Source organism: Pristis pectinata, chromosome 5, assembly GCF_009764475.1.
Source record: "Pristis pectinata isolate sPriPec2 chromosome 5, sPriPec2.1.pri, whole genome shotgun sequence".
NCBI lineage: Eukaryota > Metazoa > Chordata > Chondrichthyes > Rhinopristiformes > Pristidae > Pristis > Pristis pectinata.
Window position 1 is genome coordinate 33,440,887 of NC_067409.1, and position 21,110 is coordinate 33,461,996.

At 38.8% G+C, this 21,110-nt stretch overlaps 1 protein-coding gene across 1 annotated transcript in view; it reads right to left on the reverse strand.

The window, feature by feature from the left end:
* Positions 1–5,273: 5,273 nt before the first annotated feature.
* Positions 5,274–21,110, reverse strand: part of LOC127570634 (plexin domain-containing protein 2-like) — a 348,836-nt gene continuing 332,999 nt past the window's right edge. The window contains 2 exon segments of the mRNA XM_052016376.1: positions 5,274–13,672; positions 18,025–18,185. Of these exon segments, the coding sequence (XP_051872336.1) occupies positions 13,553–13,672; positions 18,025–18,185 (281 nt within the window). The 3' untranslated portion in view covers positions 5,274–13,552.

Below are 21,110 nucleotides of genomic sequence, written 5' to 3' on the forward strand. Positions count from 1 at the left end.
ATAAATGCTGCAAGGCCCATATTCCCAGCTCCTTGTCAACATCCTTGAACTCGCCATGTAGAGTATGATCTTTCCTAATTTTCCTAACTGATTTCCAAATCCACAATTTCCCACAGCTTTATGAATGTTTAAGTTGTAGACATTATGATTTTCTGGTCTGCAAGAACAGCATGTAAACATCTAACTGTTTAGTGCATGTGGCTACTGTTATTCAGCCAGAATAATCTTAAGAACCCCATTGCTTCAAAGCTAATACCTGGTGGCTTTTCATTTAAGTTTAATATACTGTGGGTGTTAAAGTCAAATATAATGGATTCTTTACCACAATTTTTGCACTGCTATATAATTAGGTAATATCTGATGCTCACCGGTAACCACTGCCATTGTGCATCAACCCACATGCTCAATGCCTTTATGCATATTATGAATACCTCACATGTGGATCTGATGTTTCAAAATTCCTGAATTGTGAGAAGGTGGATAATCACTGCAGATTCAAAATCTGTGTTATCTGCTTACTGCAACACCAACTTCGTTTGAAGAATGAAGCTGAATATTGATAATATACACTGCATGGTTAATTTTTAAGCAATTAGAGAATAACAAGAAGAAAGAATAAGGATTTTATTATAATTACAGGCAGTTCCCAGGTTACGTAAGGGTTCCGTTCCTGAGAACTGTCTGTAAGCCAATTTCTCTATCACATTGCTCTATGTACATCTGTCATAATTCTCTCACTTCATCCAATATTCACCTCAAAACTGCCCATAATTAAACTAATACAATATATACTGCATCCAATCATTAATGAATACCATGAAACATTTTATTATTGTTATTACTATCTTGAAAAATGCTTTAGAAATGATTGGAAAAGTTTGTGTAAAGTTGGATTTTTCTAAGTCAGGTCACCCGTAAACCAGGGAGCCCCTGTATTTAAAAATAATTATGCAATGCATATTGTTAGTCTTTCATTTCCTGCCTTAATAAACATGTTTTGTTTTGAAATTGACCTGAATTAAGAAGTTGGCCAGTAATCGCTTTTAACATAGACCGTTCCTGAATGAATTACTGCTGATTACAAATGGGGACTTGCTCAACCTACATGACTTCCACTTCAGAACCAAGGTCACTCCACCTTCAGTCATCAAGCTGGAAGATGGTGAAGATGCTTGTGTTTCAGAGCTGAGCTCTTCATCGACTTTTTCACCAAAATATTTGAGATTTGGGAGCTCTCTACACTCAGTCTGTTGCAATGGACAGGCCACTTGTATGGCTAACATCAGGCTTTTGAAACAGACACTCTATTTCAAGCTCTGTCACAGCAAGGTTTACCAGGGTAAACTTATTTTACCAGGGGGATCTAGGGAAAGATTGAACGATGTTCTCAAAGCCTTCTTGAAAAAGTGTAGCATCCCCAATAACACATGGGAATCTCTCGCCCATGGCTGCTCAGAATGGGAAAAGGTGCATTTGGGATGGCAGCGAGAACCTTGAGTCCATTCATCAAGAGACACAGAAGCCCCTTTGGAAAGTAGAGAAGGAAACCACTTCACAAACCACCATGAAAGAGTTTGTGGGTCTCATCAATCGCTTCAAAACCCATAAAACTGGAGTAGAATCAAATCCTCCCCAACCTTAAAGGATTGCCCAGAAGGGAGAGAACTTTGATGCTATTTTCAATAGAATAATAATGTCAGAATGAAGAATGTATTTCTTTAGGCCACTGCAGATTATTAAAAGGATACTGGCACTGACCTAAATCTTTGAGTGAGGAAGTGGGAGAAATAAAAATACGTGCCTTAAGTTTGCTTTTCATTTGATGGATTTTATGATGTACTAATGCCATAACATAGACTGTACCTGCCTAAGGGAAAAAAAAAGTTTAATATGACTGGAAACAAATTTTGAACTTCAAATAAGCAAATTAGTTCCATGTCATAATATTTTCTTCAAGCTTGCTATATTAAAATGATCATTTAGAATTGATCTGACATTAGTAGAATTACTTGACTAGTCCATGAAACTGGTGGAAGTTACCACTTTGTAGTGAGTTTCAAATCATGTTATGATATCTCCTTCTGTGAGAGCTGCTCTGATATTCACTCTGAACTGAAAAGGATTATATTACATTAAAGTACGATCGTGTCTGAAGTCTTTTGGGAAGTACAAATATTGAGAGTTTAAAGGCCATTTAATAAACACAATGTTCAGTTTCCCTACATTTTTCCTTGGGTTTTAAATCTTTAAGAATTTATGACTGGAAATCTGTGCAGGATCCATAGATTATGAACCAATTATTAAACTTAGACAATGTTAAAAATTCAGCTGACACGGAAGGTCAAAATTATAGAAATGACAATTTATTGTAGAAAAGAATCTATGCATGTAATAACCTTTGAATTATATGGAAGTGAAATAAAGCTTTTACAACTCTTTCTTGGGTTGAACTACATCATTCATTCAAAGCAATAAGTGGCACGCTGGTGTCTGCACTGATTTCAATTCCAGTCATGAGACCTTGAATATTGTTCATGTTAAACATCACCACTGAGAGAGAGACAGCAGCAGGAGAATGCAATTTGCCTGTTCTACTAAATACCATTTTCCCACTCAAAGCACCGATCTTGGCTCTACCCTTTGTCAAACAACATGGGTTGTGAAATCTTACAATGTGATTCACGGAGACCAGCTTTCTTTCTCTCAAACTGTAGTTGAAAAATGCCTTATGAAACAGTATACAATTCTGTTGACCCATATAAGCTGTTTTTTTGCAAGTAGCAATATCTATAATTTCTCCATTTTCATCATGACCTTCTTTTAAAAGGTATAACATTTATGTATCTTGTTCTAAAATAAAAACTAGCTTGACTTAAAAATGTTCTAGACAGTTTCCAAAATTGCACCAAATGGGAATTACTGACGATATAAATTTTTTAAAGTAGGTCGATGTACTTACAAGACAATCATATGTGTTTAACATATAGGACAGCACAAAATGTACTGTTCAACTTTTAGCCTTAGTAATCATATATAATGCATGTCATTATGCTGTGTCAAATTGACCAAGCATATACAAAAATAATCTTTTAGAAAAAAAGTACTTAGTAAACTATCCAGTATTGAAAGGCATCTGTGTCAAACATTGAAAAATAATGCATTGGGACATAGTTATGCTAATCTGGAGCACTCAATAAATTCAAAATAAGAATATTAGGACCAGAATTCAATAGAGTAAGAATTACAAGGCCAAAAGTTAAATAAGGAGTGATAAGCCATAACAGAAAATGTTTAGGCCAAAGAAACAGCCTGCTTCCACTGAGTCACACTGAAATCCATTAATCCTTGATTCTTCCAACATGAACCTATGCATCTGTGGGTTAAACATCGGGTAGTTTAATTGCAGTACTATTTTTAATTTTGGTTCAAATCTTGGGACAATGGTATTGAACTTGCATGATGAGTTTATTCAGAACTAACCTTTTCAGAAAATGACATCACTTCTAATATTGTGCAGTTTCCTTTATATATAATAATAAAATGACTACTAAGAAACAATAAACCAGTATACGTCTAGTAAATAAAGCTTAAGTAGGTTAATTGAAATCTTTTAAAGAATAGAACAGGCATTAAATTGTCAAAAATGTATTTCAAGCCTATCATCTCCTTTTGTTAGAATCTTTTATATTTATATTCATATTAATCCAAATAACAGAGAGAAGCAGTAAATACTTGCTTAGCTAAATTTCCTTCATAGCACAGTGAAACAATTGGCATTTAGATAGGAAAATGACTTTCAAAATAACTTACTTGAAAATAGTGATGAGTTAATGGATATATGTGTGTATTTGTCTCAAAGCTGTCAACAAGAAATACTGATAATTCTTGAAACCGAAGTGAATTTACTTTTATGTATTGTACGTGCATGGGAGACACCAGTGGTGTACAGTGAAAATGCAGACAGCTGCCAGAAATGCAGTCAATCCAAGATTGCCTCAGGGAAAAAGATGTCAGAAAGTGAAATGCAGGTAGACACTTGAGCAGAGATGAACTGGAGAAAGCAGTTGTCACATGGGGAGAGTTGACAGGGACATTGAGATACAGTTGGAGGTGGTAGAAATCTTCAGATGAAACAACACTCGAATATATTTTGACCATATTTTGCATCATATAAAACTGCAGCATTTGGAAGTGCTCAGAAGTCTGTTCTACCATTCTTTGCTAGTTTTAATTGGTTTTCAGTATTTTGTTTCTTTTTATTTCTTTGGAGTGTGAACACCAATGCTGTAACTGATATGTGATGAGTTAATCCACCGGAAGGCTGATTTGAAGACATCAGTTACTCACATAATCATCCAACTATCCACTGACTATTTGCACCATAATGCCATAAAATGGTTAAGCTGCCCACTATCACTATTTTTTTAAATCAGCCCTTGATGCTGGCAACTTCGTCTTGAAATGTGCTTTATTCATAGATATCCTATCAGGAATTCTAATGACATTTTATGAGCAGGATACAATAAAGGCAGATTTTTATGATTTGGCCAACTTTTGATGGCTGACAATTTGTCTTCGATTTATAGGGCATCCTAAAACTTTATACAGAATGAGGTAATTTGATAATTTTTGAAGCGCTAAGATTCACCTCCATCGATCATACTGCCAAATTAAGAGTAACCATATCACTATTGATTGCTTCACTAATGATTGTCCCTTCACTTCCTCCCACACCACCACCCTAGGAACTAAACAGCCCTTCTTGGTGAGCCAGAGGTTCACCTGCACCTTTTCCAACCTGGTCTCTTGCTTGTGATTTGACCTCCTCTATATTGGTGAAACCAAGCATAGACACAGAGACTATTTTACAGAGCACCTGAGGTCTGTCTGCAATGGCTACTGGAGCCTCCAGATGCGTGTCATTTTAACTCTCCTTCCCACTCCCACCCCAAACTGTGTGGCCTCAGCCTTCTCCATTGCTACAGAGAGGCAAAATGCAAATTGGAAGAACAACATCTCATATTCTGCTTGGGTAGCCTACAACCCTATGATATTAACATTGAATTTTCCATTTTCAGGTAACCCACACCACCAGTGTTTTCGTCCCCCACACACTCACCAGTCCATCTAGTTTTCTTCCTCCTTTGTTCACTCATTCCCCTCCATTCCACCCCACCCCACCCCTACCCATCGGTTCCATCTGCCTATCATCCCCTCCCCATCTGGTCTCTATCCCAAACACCCCTCGCCCCCCCCACCTACCTCATCCTGCCATAAGTTGGCAATCTCTCCTCTTCCCTCTCAGTCCTGATGCAGGGTCTCGACCTGAAATATTGGCTTGCACCTTTTGCCTCCACAGATGTTGCTTGACCCATTCCACCATTCTGTTTTTTGTTCACTGCAGGGAACGAAGGGATATGGATCTAGTGCAGTCACATAGGTTTAGTTTAAATTGGCATCATGGTCGGCACAGACATTGTGGGCTGAAGGGCCTGTTCCTGTGCTGTACTGTTGATTCTACTGTATGTTAAATTAAATTTAAGTTTTTTTAAATGTTTAGATTAAATTTTATTTACAGCGTGGTAACAGGCCGTTCCGGCCCAACGAGTCCGCGCCGCCCATTTTTAAACCCAAATAAAGCTACCCGTACGTCTTTGCAATGTGGGAGGAAACCGGAGCACCCGGAGGAAACCCACGCAGACACGGGGAGAACATACAAACTCCTTACAGACAGCGACGGGAATCAAACCCCGATCGCTGGCGCTGCAATAGCGTGGCGCTAACCGCTATGCTACTGTGCCGCTGTGGAATTGAGACTCGTTGCTGTGGAATTGAGACTCGGGAAATGTTCCACCACGCTCACTGACCTTCTTTAGCTACTGGTTAATTGTTTTAATTTTGAAGTCCTCATCCCTTGCTTTCATGTCCTCTATGACCAGACTTTCCCTTAATTATTGCTCCATCGCTGGTGTCTGTGCCTTCACCTGTCTAGACCCCAGGCACTGGAATGTCTTCTCTAAGCTTTTTCACGTTGCTATTTTGCTCCCCTGCTTGAAGAAGTTAAACGTTCCCTAAAAGCTACCTTTTTTACCAAACTTTAGAGTATTCGCTCTAATAGCTCATGTGACTTAGTGTCACAGTTTGCTTGATAACACTCTTGCAAAACACTCAGGGCTGATTTACTATGTTGAAAGTCCTTTGTAAATGCAAATTGTTATTGATGCTGAATATAGATTTTGGTTATTTCAAAAAGACAGAAGGAGGAGCAGTGAGAAACTATGTCATTAATTGCCAGTTAAACATTATTTGACAGAAGTTTCTGAATCAATTATCTAACACAGAGTAATAAGTACGAGCTAATTTGAAAAAGCCAGCATGGATTTTGTGAAGTGTAATTATGTGTGACATCTGCTTTTTTTTAGTACAGTGGATACAAGCAGGTCAATAGATGTCTATATCGATTGCTGGATAGCATTTGATAGACTTCTGTTCAAGAGTTTAAAGAGATTAGCAAAGATTGCGTACGGTATCAGAACAGAGGAACAATGTAGTGGCAAAAGGGGATCGTTCGAGTGGCCAAAGAAAACATAAGAGAGGGAGGGTTCTATCTTCTTCCAATGCTGTACTCTTGTGACAAGATTCACAAGGGCAGGAGGTTCTTCAGGCAGTCACTGTGAAGGGATTAGGAGTTGAGAACTCAGAAGATGAATCCTGGAACCAAGCACTGAGGACCTGGGTGCAGTGGCACACATAGTTCAATAATCTCACATGAGAGGCCAAGGCCAACAACCTCCATAAACATGTTTCATGTCGCTAACATCCATGTTTCACTTTGCACCTTTCTGTACTTCTCCTGCTTGTTCTCACACTTCATTGCCAGCCATGCCCTCAATCATGACAGGTAACTCATTTGAAACACATTGCATGGCATTCCTTGTCACACTTCTTCCATCACAGGACAATGACTTCCCGCAGTATCAGAGAACTAGGGGGAGCAGACAAACCTGCTTCACCATACTCCCATGTAGTGCACAGTGCTGTTTTATAACTTGAGTAGTCACGACTGAGGCTATGGTAGGGGTGGAGGGAGGTGATGGAGGGTGTTCAGGAAGGGACTGAAACCATTGAAGATACTGGCATCTTCATATCTCATCCTTCATCTCACATCCTCCTTCCCCCTTGTCCTATAATCTCTTCAGGTTCACAAACTCTAAGTATTATACACATGTAGAGAAACAGAGGACTGCAGATGCTGGAATCTAGATGAAAAACACGATGATGCTGGAGGAACTCAGCAGGCCAGGCAGCATCCGTGGAGAAAAGCAAGTGGTCAACGTTTCAGGTCAGGACCCTTCTTCAGGACTGAAGATAGGAAAAAGGGAAGCCCAATATATAGGAGGGACACATGTAGCCTTAACCTGCGTTTATCTCCTTTAAGGCAGCTAAGAGATGCAAGCTGGCCTGAAGAGAGTGAAATCTGAGGCTCACCTTCACTAGATTTACCAACCCAGCCACTAGCTCAGGAATTGACAGCACAGGTAAGGAGATTAAAATTGTGTAGTATACAGTACTCCAAACATGGTGTCACCAACACAATACATAACTGTAATAAAATACCTTTACTCTTCTATGCAAATCCTCTGGGCTTGTGCCCAGTTTACTATTTGCTTTCCTAATTGGATGCTGCACCAGAATGTTAGGTTTTATTGACTTGTATTCGAGGACACCCAGATGCTTCTGAACACTAATGTTTCCCAGTCTCTCACCATTTTAAAAAATATTCAGCATTTCTGTTTATTCTATCAAAGTGGATATTCAGCCACTCCATCAATGATGTTCCTTCTATCATAAGATCAGAAATAGGGAAGGCTGCTGATGAACATGAAATGCTCAGTCCCATTCGCTCCTCGGCAAGTTAAGCAGCCCATACCTACATTCAGCAAGACCAAGCTCCACTTGGGATTGGGCAGATAAGTGGCAGCTAACATTTGTGTCGCAAACATGCCAGGCACAGCCAATTCCAACAAAAGAGAATCTGACAAGAAAGAATCAGTACCGAATTCAACAGCTTTAGGTAACCCAGTCTTTCTGTTGTGTCAGAACTAATCATCCATCTGTAAGATTGGCTCAATTTTAACCTCTCCACCAGTATGGGCTGATCTAATTATCATTTCCTATAGCTCTGAATTTCTCAGCTTTTACATTCCTCTGTTTGTTCTCATAAACCATCAACCTGATTATTTCATTAACAGCTGCAACCCTGACCCTGCTTTATCAGAGATATTCCTTTTTCTCTCCCAACCTGCTCTGTAAGTTTAACTCATTTGTTTTCTCTCTTTCACAGTTAAAATGAAGGGTCTTTGAATGAAGGTGGTGGTGGAGGGTTGTTTTTCAGATTGGAGGCCTGTGAGTAGTGGTGTGCTGGGTTCCTGTTGTTCGTCATCTGTATTAATGATTTGGATGAGAACGTAGGTGGCATGGTTTTTAAGTTTGTGGATGACACCAACATTGGTGGACAGTGAAGAAGGTTAACTAAGGTTAACTAAAGTTACAGCAGAACCTAGATCAACTGGGAAAGTGGGCAAAATAATGGCAGATGGAGTTAAATAAGGAATGGGAAGTGATGTGTTTTGGGAATTTAAACCAGTGCAGGAGTTACACAGTGAATGATAGAATCCTGGGTGTGTTGTAGAACAGCGAGAGACTAGTACAGTATATAGTCTCCCAAAAGTGGCAACACAAGTAGATAAGCTGGAGAAGAAGGCATACAGCATACTTGCCTTCATCAGATAGGGCACTGAGTACAAAAGCTGGGACACCATGTTACAGTTGTGTAAGATGTTGGTGAGGCTGCACCAGAAATATTGTGTGCAGTTCTGGTCGCCATACTACAGGAAGGATGTGATTAGAGAGGGTACAGAGAAAAAAAAAATCACAAGTATGTTGCTGGGACTGGAGGGCTTGAGCCTGTAAGAAGAGACTGGATAGACTGGGACTATTTTCCCTGGAATGAAGGAGGCTGAATGGTGACCTTATAGAGGTTTATAAAATCATGAGGGGCATAGATAAGGTTGGTCACAGTCTTTTTTCCCAGGGCAGGGGAGTCTATAAGTAGAGGGCATAGATTTAAAGTGATAGGGGAAAGATTTAAAGGGGATCTGAGGGGCATGTTTTTCACACAGAGGGTGGTGTATATATGGAACAAGCTGACAGAGAAAGTGGTAGACATGGGAATAATTATAACATTTAAAAGACATTTGGACAGATTCATGGATAGGAAAAGTTTGGGGGATATGGGCGATATGCAGGCAAATGGAACTCGATGAGGAAGGAACCTTTGTTGGCATGGATGAGTTGAGCCAAAAAGGGCCTGTTTCCATGTTGTACAACTCTATAATTCTGGTAATGAAGCAGATATTAATAGATTTGCTCTGTGTGTGAAGTAAAACAATAACAAGGGTTCTATGAAGGACATTAATCAATTGGAAGAAAAAATAACCTTTGGAGAGATAAAAAAGGATAATGTACCAGGTTGAGGCGGTGCTTTGGCAGACACCGGTTGGAACTGGTTGGTATGAACCATCCTATAATATCAAGAATCCTTTCACTATGGCTAAAAATTAACATTATATCCAATTTATTGAAGTGGAACAGTCTTGTCCCTAAATGTAAAGATTTTTTTAAAATGTAGATAATTGCACACCTATAAACATTTCCCCAATCTTATTGAGAATTTTTCCCAAGGCTTTAGTTAAAGGTTTACCTACAGCTGCAACACAACCCAAGGTTAAACAGTTTTATAGTCAGAAGCATGGGTTTTATATTATTATTTAAATAGTATCTTGAAATTGGGTGGGGTTGGGCAGGGTAGGGTGTGCAGTAGGTAAAACAAACCATAAAAACCTAGCCATTGTGTTTTTTGATTTGGCAAAGGCCTTTGTTTCAGTTGTCTTTGAAATGACTTTTGAGAAAAAGGGTGGATACTTTGTAGATCTCATTGAAAATATGGATATGAATATAAAAGGAACTAGTGGAAATACAAGCTCAATTGGGAATAGGGAAGATCTTCTATATTGTTTGTATTTAACGTGGGAATAAATCCATTGCTCTGCACTCTTGAGAAGGATTGTAAAGAATTTGGCTGCAGCATACCTGTAAAATATGTGTGTTTGCAGAATACATTGCAATTATTAACAACCCTTATGTAGGTGTGAGTGATAATCTCCATATTTTAGATGATTCTTGCAAGAAATTTGGTATTTGATATCAATGTTAAAACAAACAAGTTTTACATGTGTGCACAATAAACATATTTGCAACAAGGCAGGAATCAATAGGCAGGAACTGGATTTTTTTTTCCCTGGGTAGTTTCAAAAGTTATCTTAGGCTGAAGGAGGTCCCTGCATTTGATGTGGATATATTGGCAAGTAAGCAGGAGGAATAGTGTTCCAATTTAAGAGAGTTGGTGGAAAGTATTAAAGCCTTTATGATTTCAAGATTTTATTTATAATTAATTTTAGTCAGAGCCTTTGAATTACATATATTAATCAATTTATATTGGTTCATCAAGAAGAGAATCAAAGATTTTACATTTACCAGATGATATTGTTGATGGATTATCATGATCGAGGGCTAGGGATAGCGGACTTTGTATCCCCAAGCTAGAAATTCAGATACCAGTGGCTTTTAATAGAAAGCTTGCAACCCTAGACAAGATTCTATCATTAAAATATCCTTAAAGAGAAAAAGGAGTTCTATGACGACATTCATAAGAACCTGGGAAAGATCAGAATGATACAAATGAAAAAAATACAAGATACTGACTCAAGAATTTCCGAGAATAAAAATATAACTAGCAAGTATGATGGGTGGATGAATTTAGAATTCCGTAAATGGATGAATTTAAAATGTTAGGGTGTTGACTTAATTTATTATCAGGGTGACAAGATTTCAAATTAATTTGACCGGTAGTGTGTGCATTTTGATTTCTTTTTAATGCTCTTTTCCTGAAATCTAATTGATATATATGCTTTCCTTGGGTAAGTAGAATGTGAACAAACAATCCAGATGGTGCAGTCTTGCATATGAAACACTGCTGCCTATTTCAGGGAGTTGCCTTACATACTGGCATAAAGAGGCACAATGTGATTAGATCTAATTTAGGTAGATGCAATCGTTTCTTTGCTGGAATTTTACCTTTTTTTTAATTGTTTCATCATTTTAATTTCTTTAATCTTGTTCATAATACTTGCATATTATAATAAACTAAAATTCTTCTGTGCTGATTGTATTATGTTATGACTTCATAATGTATCAAATGATGCTCCAGGTCCTATTATGATTAATATCCAAATGAACTTATACTTAGTGACACAATAATATAGATGACCTTTGTGCTAGGTGTAATTCTTTGGCCTCAATAAAAATATCTGCCTTTATGGGTTTTGGTTCTTCCCAAAAAAAAAGTCAGAAGTTTAGGTGTTGTAGAACTTTTCCCATGATTGTGTTTATCTTTAGCTGTTCAGGGTTTCTGCATTGTGATGTCTAATTTTGCAGCAATGGCAGCCAGTCAGCTTTGTGTAAGAACTGAAGTCCCAATCTGCCAGTTAGTGTGCATGTTAAAGCCAATGCCTTTCCTTGTGTAGCAAGGGCATAACCCATTATAATGTTCACTCTGGTATTTGTTGTCATATTAGATACTAACCTGCACTAGCTGTATTCAAAAAGGATGCTCCATAACAGAATTTTGCAACCATTGGATGTTGAACCAAAATTAGGTGCTCACGATAATCTGTTTCATCTATTAACTCTGTGACTACACACATTTTCCATTCCAGGGGCTACTTTCTATTAGAGAATGTTTAAAATTAAACCACCACTATCTTTAATGGAGTAAAGATGACCAACGTGATAATGCTTAGAAGCATATTTTGGAATAGTTTTTCATAATAGTATCAGACCAAATCGAACTGAACAAGCCGTTACCCCTACTTAATGCTTTACATAAAATGCCTACTGAAAAATAAATCCATTTTGGTGCACTAATGACACTTATTAATTGAAGTGAAATGTTTATTGTTTATTTATTGGGGTGTTGGCAAGCAGAAAGAAATCAGTTATCCGTAATTAGATCTGAATCTGCCATGGTCAATACATTAATAATTGCAAGTGCCTTTACTTGGAAGAATGAAAAAGTTTATTAATAAAGATTTTAGTTAGGAATACTTACCTGAATTGCTTCATGACAGTCTACTCTTACAGCACAAAAAAACCCAAAAATAAGATAAGCAACCAGTTCTTTTCAGTAAAGCCAGTTAAAAGTGACAGTTCTTTGCTGTCAATAAAAATGTTTTCTAATGTCAAACAGCACTCTAGACTTCATTACCATTTTAAACCCCATTTTAAGTAGAGGGTAGTTCATGTTACACTCTTCTTCTGGATGGAAAAAAATACACTATAATATTTTTTCACAATCTGGAGCACAAGAGCCTGTCTTGTGTAAACTATCAAGAAACAAAATATATTCATCTATTTAACTAATGCATCCACTACACAACAGAACCAGTAGGATGTGCAAAATTTCCCAGAATTTGGTTTCCAGTAGGCTGCTTAAACTTTATCGGTTTCACTACCTTTTCAGCCAAAAGATGACACATTGCACATTTGGAGCAAAGTAAGCAACACAAATCTTACAAATCGCTCAGCAATCTGAAACCAATGTTATCTTGTTGCGTATAATACTTTGGAGATACTGTTGATAATGTCGATAACTTAAGTGTACATTAGGAATGTATAAAGTTACTAAGGAAAACATAGTCAATTCAAGAAAAAAATGTTAGATTTCCATTTTGCAAAATTTTAAACATAACATTCTGTCTAAATTATCTCCCAACCTTTTTCCAGCTGAATTCTGTTGAATGGGACATGAAATTCCACACATTATATTTCATCTACAGGAAAGAAATCGAACAATAGTGATTCATAGATACTGAAACCAACTAATCCATTAGAAAACATCATGAAGAAAATGTACACTATAACCACATTTCCACCAACTGATGTTAGTGCATTCTTAATGTACACACATTTTATGAATCACAATAAATGCTGAAGTGAGTGACTCTATTCATGACTTTTTCTGATTGATGATTGGTTAAACACATGCTTGTAGCTAATTTTGCAACATGGATAAGTGAATTTGTTTTCCTTTTCCATGAAAGTAATTTGTTGGGGTTTACTTGAACAAGTAAAGATGGAGTGAATTTGGTTCTTCAGTCTTGCGGTTTGTGTGTGTCACTAATGCTCATCCAATTCCACAATTGCCAAATAGGAATGCTACGCCATTTTTTTGAAACTCTGGTGAAGTCTGCAGGGCTACTAAGGAAGACGATGGAGTGGTGATTTTGTAGATGAAAATGTTTATCTTTCTTACTTTGAACTGATCCAGAAGTAGATATTTTGTGGATAGTGGGCTTCGCTTTTTTCTTTATCCACTTCAAAGCTTAACCCCACATCTGTAGGCCAGTACTGGTGCACTGTTTGTTTCTCAGTTTCAGCACTGTTCAGACACAATAAAACCTTCTTTTTCCTGCCCAGTGGGCTCCACTTCAGCATAAGCGGGATGACCAGAGCCACGTCTGAACTTCATTGCAGGCCATCTACTGGGGCGACGCTATAAGAAAACAGAAATGAATTTGCACAGACATTGTGGCAAAATGCAAATGATTCCATATAGAAATTCACAGAAACCCAGGGGAACAAGGGCATGCTCCAGGATATCATTGTTCCCTCCCCTGAACTCACTAGCTTCCATGCCCTTCTCCACAGTAAATACAGATAAGAATATTCATTTAAGACTTTGCACATTTCCTGTGGTTACACACATAGATCACCACACTAATCCTTAAGGGGACCTACTCTCTTTCCAGCTACCCTTTTGGTCTTAGTACACTTATGGAATCTTTCAGGATTCTCTTTTATCTTGTCTGCCAAAGATACCTCATGGTGTATTTTCATCCTCCTAATTTCCTTCTTGAGTGTATTTCTACATCTTTTATACTCGTCAAAGGACTTGCTTGATCCCAGCTGCCTATGCTTGACATATGCCTCCTTCTTTTTCCTGTCTAGACCCTTAATATCTCTCATCAACCAAGGTTCCCTAATCTTGGTGGCCTTGCCCTTCACTCTGAGTGGAATGTTTCTGTGTGGACTGTGCTTGTCATTTACTTCCCAAAGGAATCAGTTCAGATAGAACAAACCTATTTCAATGTGCATTAAAGGCACGATTACTGAATGATGCTGGGGAAGGTCAAATAAACTGTTCAGCCTTTACAGATTAACATTTCAGTTATTTAATATGCAATAGCTTTATCCCTTTGGTTTTCCAACTGTTTCTTTGAAACATATTTAATGGATTAATTAATTAGAATGCTTATATTTCTAAAACTACTTCTAATATTTGCATATGTTGATTGAAGTTTAATCACAGTTGACTGAACAGTCAGAAAGTTTTTTAACTAATTTTAAAATAATTTATTTAAGCCTTACCTATGCATATCTAGAACAGAAAGAGTTCACTGCGAACCTGCAAGCTTTCATGTGGTTGGATTCAAGGCGTGCTTATAATGTGTATTCAGGTATAAGATGCCTGAAATGGTCCCAGCCTGACTTGTAGAGATTTCTTTGAATTGCTCAACTCTTAGCACAAATGTAAGCACAGATCTCTAAACTTTGTATGCAAGTCCCTGGTTGCAATACCATTTAAATAAGATATACCAGAACATGGTCCACTGCTTGTATCTATAGTGAATGAAAGTGGCATGATATAGATCATCTACTTCCTCAGGAGGCTAAAGAAATTTGGCAGGGGAACAAAGGAATGCAGATGCTAGAATCTAGATGAAAAACACTATTTGGCATGTCCCCTTTGATATTCACCAACTTTTATCAATGCACCATAGAAAGCATCCTATCTGGATGCATCATGGCCTGATACGGCAACTGCTCTGCCCGGGAACAAGAAACTCCAGAGAGTTGTGGACACACTCAGCACATCATGGAAACCAGCCTCCCCTCTATGGACTCTGTCTATACTTCTCACTGCTTCGGTAAAGCAGCCAGCATAATTAAAGACCTCACCCACCTGGGATATTCTCTCTTCTCCTCTCTCCCATCAGGCAGAAGATACAAAAGCCTGAAAGCACATACCATCAGGCTCAAGGACAGCTTCTATCCTGCTGTTATAAGACTATTGAACAGTTGCCTAGTACGATAAAATGGACTCTTGACCACACAATCTACCTCGTCATGGTCTTGCACCTTATTGTCTACCTGCACTGTACTTTCTCTGTAGCTGTGACACCTTATTCTGCATTCTGTATTGTTTTACCTTGTACTGCCTCAATGCACTGTGTAATGAATTGATCTGTATGAATGGTATGCAAAACAAGTTATTCACTGTACCTCGGTACAAGTGACAATAATAAACCAATTCCAATTCCAGTTTGAAGACACACACTACCAGGCTCAAGGACAGCTTTTATCCTGCTGGTATAAGACGTTTGAATGGACCTCTTGTAAATTAAAGATGAACTCTTGATCTCTCAATCTACCTCATCATGACCCTTGCTCCTTATTGTCTGCCTGCACTGCAGCTTCTCTGTAACTTTAACTGTAACACTATATTCTGCATTCTGTTATTGCTTTTCCCTCAGTACTATCTCAAAGTACTTATGTTTTGTAATGATCTGTACAGATGGCATGCAAAGTTTATCACTGTCTCTCGGTACATGTGACAATAATAAACCAATTACCAATTACAGATTAGCAGGAAGAGAAAGTACCAGCTAATCACATCCTCCAAGCAACAGTGCAGGGACAGGTTGAACAATACAGATAGACCTTCAATTGGATTATTCTAGCACCTCATCCACATCCCACGTGGATTATCAGACCTGCTGGTATTCAATTTGCATTGGCATGCAGAAGGTCTTAATCACAGAAATATACAACTGCAAGCCTTGATTTTCCTGCATATCCTGTTGGCACTGTGGCCTGTCTAAGGGCAATCTTGCACTGGGCTTGCACACAATCATTTAAATGGTCCAAAACACAAGGTTCTGGCAATCTTGGTTCTGAACAGGAGCTGAACACTTCTAAAACAATGCTTCTAGGTGGAAATGGGGTACAGGAAAGACAGTTCTGGATGAAGTCTTAGCTACTCATGTAAACTCTAAAATTAAAGGTGTTTCTGGAAGTACATAGTTAATGTTAAGATAAAAAACAGAACATAGAACAGTACAGCACAGGAACAGGCCCTTCAGCACATGACAATGTGGCAAACTACCATAGAAAACTACAGCACAGAAAACAGGCCATTTGGCCCTTCTAGTCTGTGCTGAAACATTATTCTGCTAGTCCCATTTACCTGCCCCCAGCCCATACCCCTCCAGACCTCTCTCGTCCATGTATCTATCCAATTTACTCTTAAAAGTTAAGAGCGAGCCCGCATTTACCACATCAGATGGCAGCCCATTCCACACTCCCACCACTCTTTGAGTGAAGAAGTTCCCTCTAATGTTCCTCCTAAACCTTTCCCCTTTCACCCTAAAGCCATGTCCTCTCGTACTTATCTCTCCTAATAAATTATCAAACTAATTAAGCTAATGATGCCTAATTACACTAATCCCTTCTACCTGCATACAGTCGATATCCCCCCATTTTCTGCATCATCATGTGCCTATCTAAGAACCTCTTAAATGCTTCTATCATATCTGCCTCCACCACCACCCCTGGCAGCGCACATTCCCCCCTCACCTTAAATGCATGCCCTCTGGTATTAGACATTTCGATCCTGGGAAAAAGATACCAGCTATCTACTCTATCTATGCCTCACATCATTTTATAAGCTTTTATCAGGTCTCCCTGCAGTCTCTGCTGCTCCAGAGAAAACAACTCTAATTTGTCGAAGCTCTCCTTATAGCACCTGCCCTCTACTCCAGGCAGTATCCCGGTAAACCTCTTCTGTACCCTCTCTGAAGCCCCCACATCCTTTCTATAATGGGGTGAGCAGAATTGAATGCAATACTCCAGATGCAGCCTAATCAGAGTTTTATAAAGCTGCAACGTAACTTCCTCATTCTTCAACTCAATACCTCAACTAATAAAGGCAAGCATGCCATATGCCTTCTTTACCACCCTATCAACTTGTGTGGCCACTTTCAGGGAGCTATGGATTTGGACCCCAAGATCCCTTTGTATATCCATAACATTAAGGGTCCTGCCATTAACTGCGTACTGTCCCTTTACATTTGATCTCCCAAAGTGCAACATCTCACACTTGGCCGGATTAAACTCCATCTGCCATTTCTCTGCCCATATCTGCAACTGATCTATAACCTGCTGTATCCTTTGGCAATCTTCTACACTATCCACAATGCCACCAATCTTTGTGTCATTTGCAAACTTACTAACCCACTCATCCACATTTTCATCCAAGTCATTTACATATATCACGAACAGCAGAGGTCCCAGGACGGATCCCTGTGGAACACCACTAGTCACAGACCTCCAACCAGATTAAGACCCATCTACCAGTACTCTCTGTCTTCTATGGGCAAACCAATTCTGAATCTAAATGGCCAAGTCACCATGGAGCCTATGCAGATTAGTAAGACATGATCTGCCCCGCACAAATCAATGCTGACTACCCCTAGTTAGGCCATGCTTTTCCAAATGCTCATACATCCTGTCCATAAAAAATCCTCTCCAATAATTTCCCATGAGTCAGCAATAAAATCTGCTCTGCCAGGAGCTCAGGGCATTTTGTTGCAATTTTTATGAAAGGTTGAGTGTTTAGTTGTCAGGAGTGGTTTCTTTTTGAAACGTTAACCATAAGAAGAGCTAAAGTATGAAAGGAATTTTGAAATTCCTGCCAGTGTTCAATTTTATCAAAACAAACAAGTAAAAACTGGCTTGATACAACTTAAACTCATTAATTTGGTTCCTTGATGTTAAAAAGTATACCTCAATGAAGAAGAGACTTGCTGCTGATGTTGGATGATGGTACATGTAAAATGTCACCAGGACAGCTGCTATAGCAAAGATGATCACCAGGAGGATCCCCACAATTAGGCCAGTGTGGACTGAGTCTCCTTTCTTCTCTGCAGTGCTGTCTGCTGTAGAAGCTGGAAGACCAGAAAGAAAAAAATGCAAAAACTTCCGCTAGTATATATGACCAGGATGTGGCATAGATAAGTTTTAAAGATGGACTGCATTTTGGAAGAGTGCTACCCTTAAGTAATTATAAATTAAGACTGACAAGTTTGATATGACTGTGGGTTGATCTGAATAGAAACATGAATGATAGCATTTATACAATTTCATTTCCGTCAACTAAATTTGGTTAAGGATTGAAGCCATTTTTGAACTTCTGTTCCTTCTCGGTATTATCAAAGTCCTTATTAAAGTGAAATACTGAGGATGCTGAAAACGTTGAAAATAGAAAAATGTTGAGAAACAGGTATGGTTCTATGGTACTCAGCAGCTTAGATGGAGAGAGAGAGAGAGAGAGAGACACTTAATGTTTCAAGACAAAGACCTTTTGTCATTACAGGATAAAGGTAGTGATAAATGGTAATGACCTGAAGCATTACCCTTCTCCTGCTCTCCCGAGATGCTGTCTGACCAGCCAAGTAGGTCCAGTATTTTCTATATTGTTAATGGGCTGAATCAGGCTGACTGCAGCTGGCAGCTCCAAAGGGTAAGTGAGACTTGGACCCTCTATAGATCCAAGATGTACAGAGTGACAGATATCATTATTTTATCACTCTGTTTGGCACTGGTCTTCATATGGAAATCAGCGGTGGAGCACGATTGTGCTGGGGAATGTGTCTCTCCTATCCTCTGCCAGCAAGGCCCGGCTTAGGAGTGGTAACCCTTTTCATATGAATGGGTTATTTGGCCTATAGGAGAGATAGGAAAAAGGTTCATTCATCTTTTCATTTTATTTTAATGTTTCTGATTATTTCTGAATGTTTTAATATGTCTTTAATTTTTAAACATTTTTGGATGCATTGTTGACAGCTTTGATGGGAAACAAAGCTTCCCTCACATGTCCCAGTCTTGTCCCCAGTCATAGCCTCTGAGGGAGTGATGTCTCAGCAGTATGCTGCCTGAGGCTTGTTTGCCACTGAAACCCGACTCCACCTCGCCAGAAACTTCCTGAGTTTGGGCGGGCAGTTTGTTTGGCTCCCTATAACTGGCCCAGGTAAGTATGGGTGGGAGTAGTTAGCAGTGACCCAAATCCAGCTCCACATGGCCCAAGGTCTTTGTTAATGATTGATAATGTTTTCATACATTAAGGTCAAGCAAAAGGAATTAAGAAAAATTACATGAAATACGTTCCAAGAGTAAATCATTTTTATGGCATCATTAACTTTAGAAGGGATTATGTAAAGACTAGCATAAAACATGTTAACTGTTTTTGAATATTATTCCGGGAAACAACTTGGCAAATAAATGTGAGATTTATGTTGCAAATGTGCTGTGTGTTGAATTTTGCTTATGAATCAAGCCATATCTTTTGCAGCCAAATGACTAATTCTATCCATAACTGCTGAAAAGCTTTGACAAGTTGATGAGTTCTCAAAGTACTAGATGATAACAATATAGCTTCTGGGTTAGAACACTGTAGGTTTGAGTCCTATCTAGTTTACCACAGGACCCAGGGAAAGCTGCATGTTTAGAACTATCAGATATAATTTTAATTGTTCTGGTACATGCACCATATGGAGGAAATATCTCTCAAAATGAGCTCCATGCTACACTTCAATATATTTCCATGGTGTCCAGATAGAATGGGCCAAATTGTGCTGGAACTGATGGCTGCCCGTATTTGCCCCAACAGTGCCTGCCCACCCACCCATGCTTTTCCCAATGCAGAGTGCTAATTGATCTGACTTTCCACATCCAAAAAGTCTCTATGATGGAATGTGAGGGTCCGTGAAGCTACTTGCCATCTAACAGCTCTCCACTGAGGCGCTTCTCCCCGAACACTCTTCAACAAAGGCCTTTGAAGTGTTTTTAAATAGTTCTGATAATTATTCAAATACACTTAAATAATTGAAAAAAATACAAAAATTAAAAAAAGCCTCAAAATGCTAATAAGTAATTATGAACATTGTTTCAAAAGTTCAGATAAATGCATAAATTATTTTATGTGAACTTAGCTTTCTCCATTGGGTCTGTAACACATTCATTTACATCAACCCTTCCTGGCATGTAGCTGAGGGGCTTGGTGTGAAATGTGATCAAACCCTGTTTCCAGCTCATCAGAGTGCTCTGCTGCTGGACTTGAAACCGAGTCCAGCAGCAGACTGGCTGCCTCTGACCTCTGGGTCACTTTGGCTATCTGCATGTGCAGAGATCCAAAACGATCTGATTGCGAATGGCAGACTGCTGGCCATTCCCAATGGAGCCATCAAATGTCAGCTGGCACCAGCTGGCCCATTTTGCTGTTAAATGGTTTTTCTAGTTGTCAACCTTTGCATCCAAGAGTGCCTTTTGATCTGTAGTTGATCCAGTTATGGATGGATAGAAAAATAATGAGTTAACTTTTAAAGCTTTTTCTTTGAAAGTAAATAAGCAAATTCACCACTGGATCATTATCTTCAACAGTAGGTTCATTGTCTTACAAAAACTTACTAGGCACATTTTGCACTAATATTAACAATTACTGGGTTTTGAATAAATAGGGTTGTAGTTCCCATTAATATAGTTGTCATGTAGCGGTATCTAATGATTCAAACTGTACAGGCGTTGATTTTCTTGGTGTATAGCTCTGGCAGCTGGTTGCAATGCTGGCCTCAATCTTCTTGCTCAGGTGCAGATTTCTAACCATCCACTCCCCCTTCCTTCTGTGGTTTACCTTTGCAGAGTGAAATTGTGAAAATGTAGCATGCCACAAAGAATCTGGGGAGTCTCCAGTACACCACTGAAAGATGCCTCTGGACTTACCACATTCAGATGGTAACAGTTATGTTTCTGAAAGCCAATTGTTTGTTCCAACAGAGCACAGATTTCCTTCTGGATTGTTTAGCATCAGTGCTCCT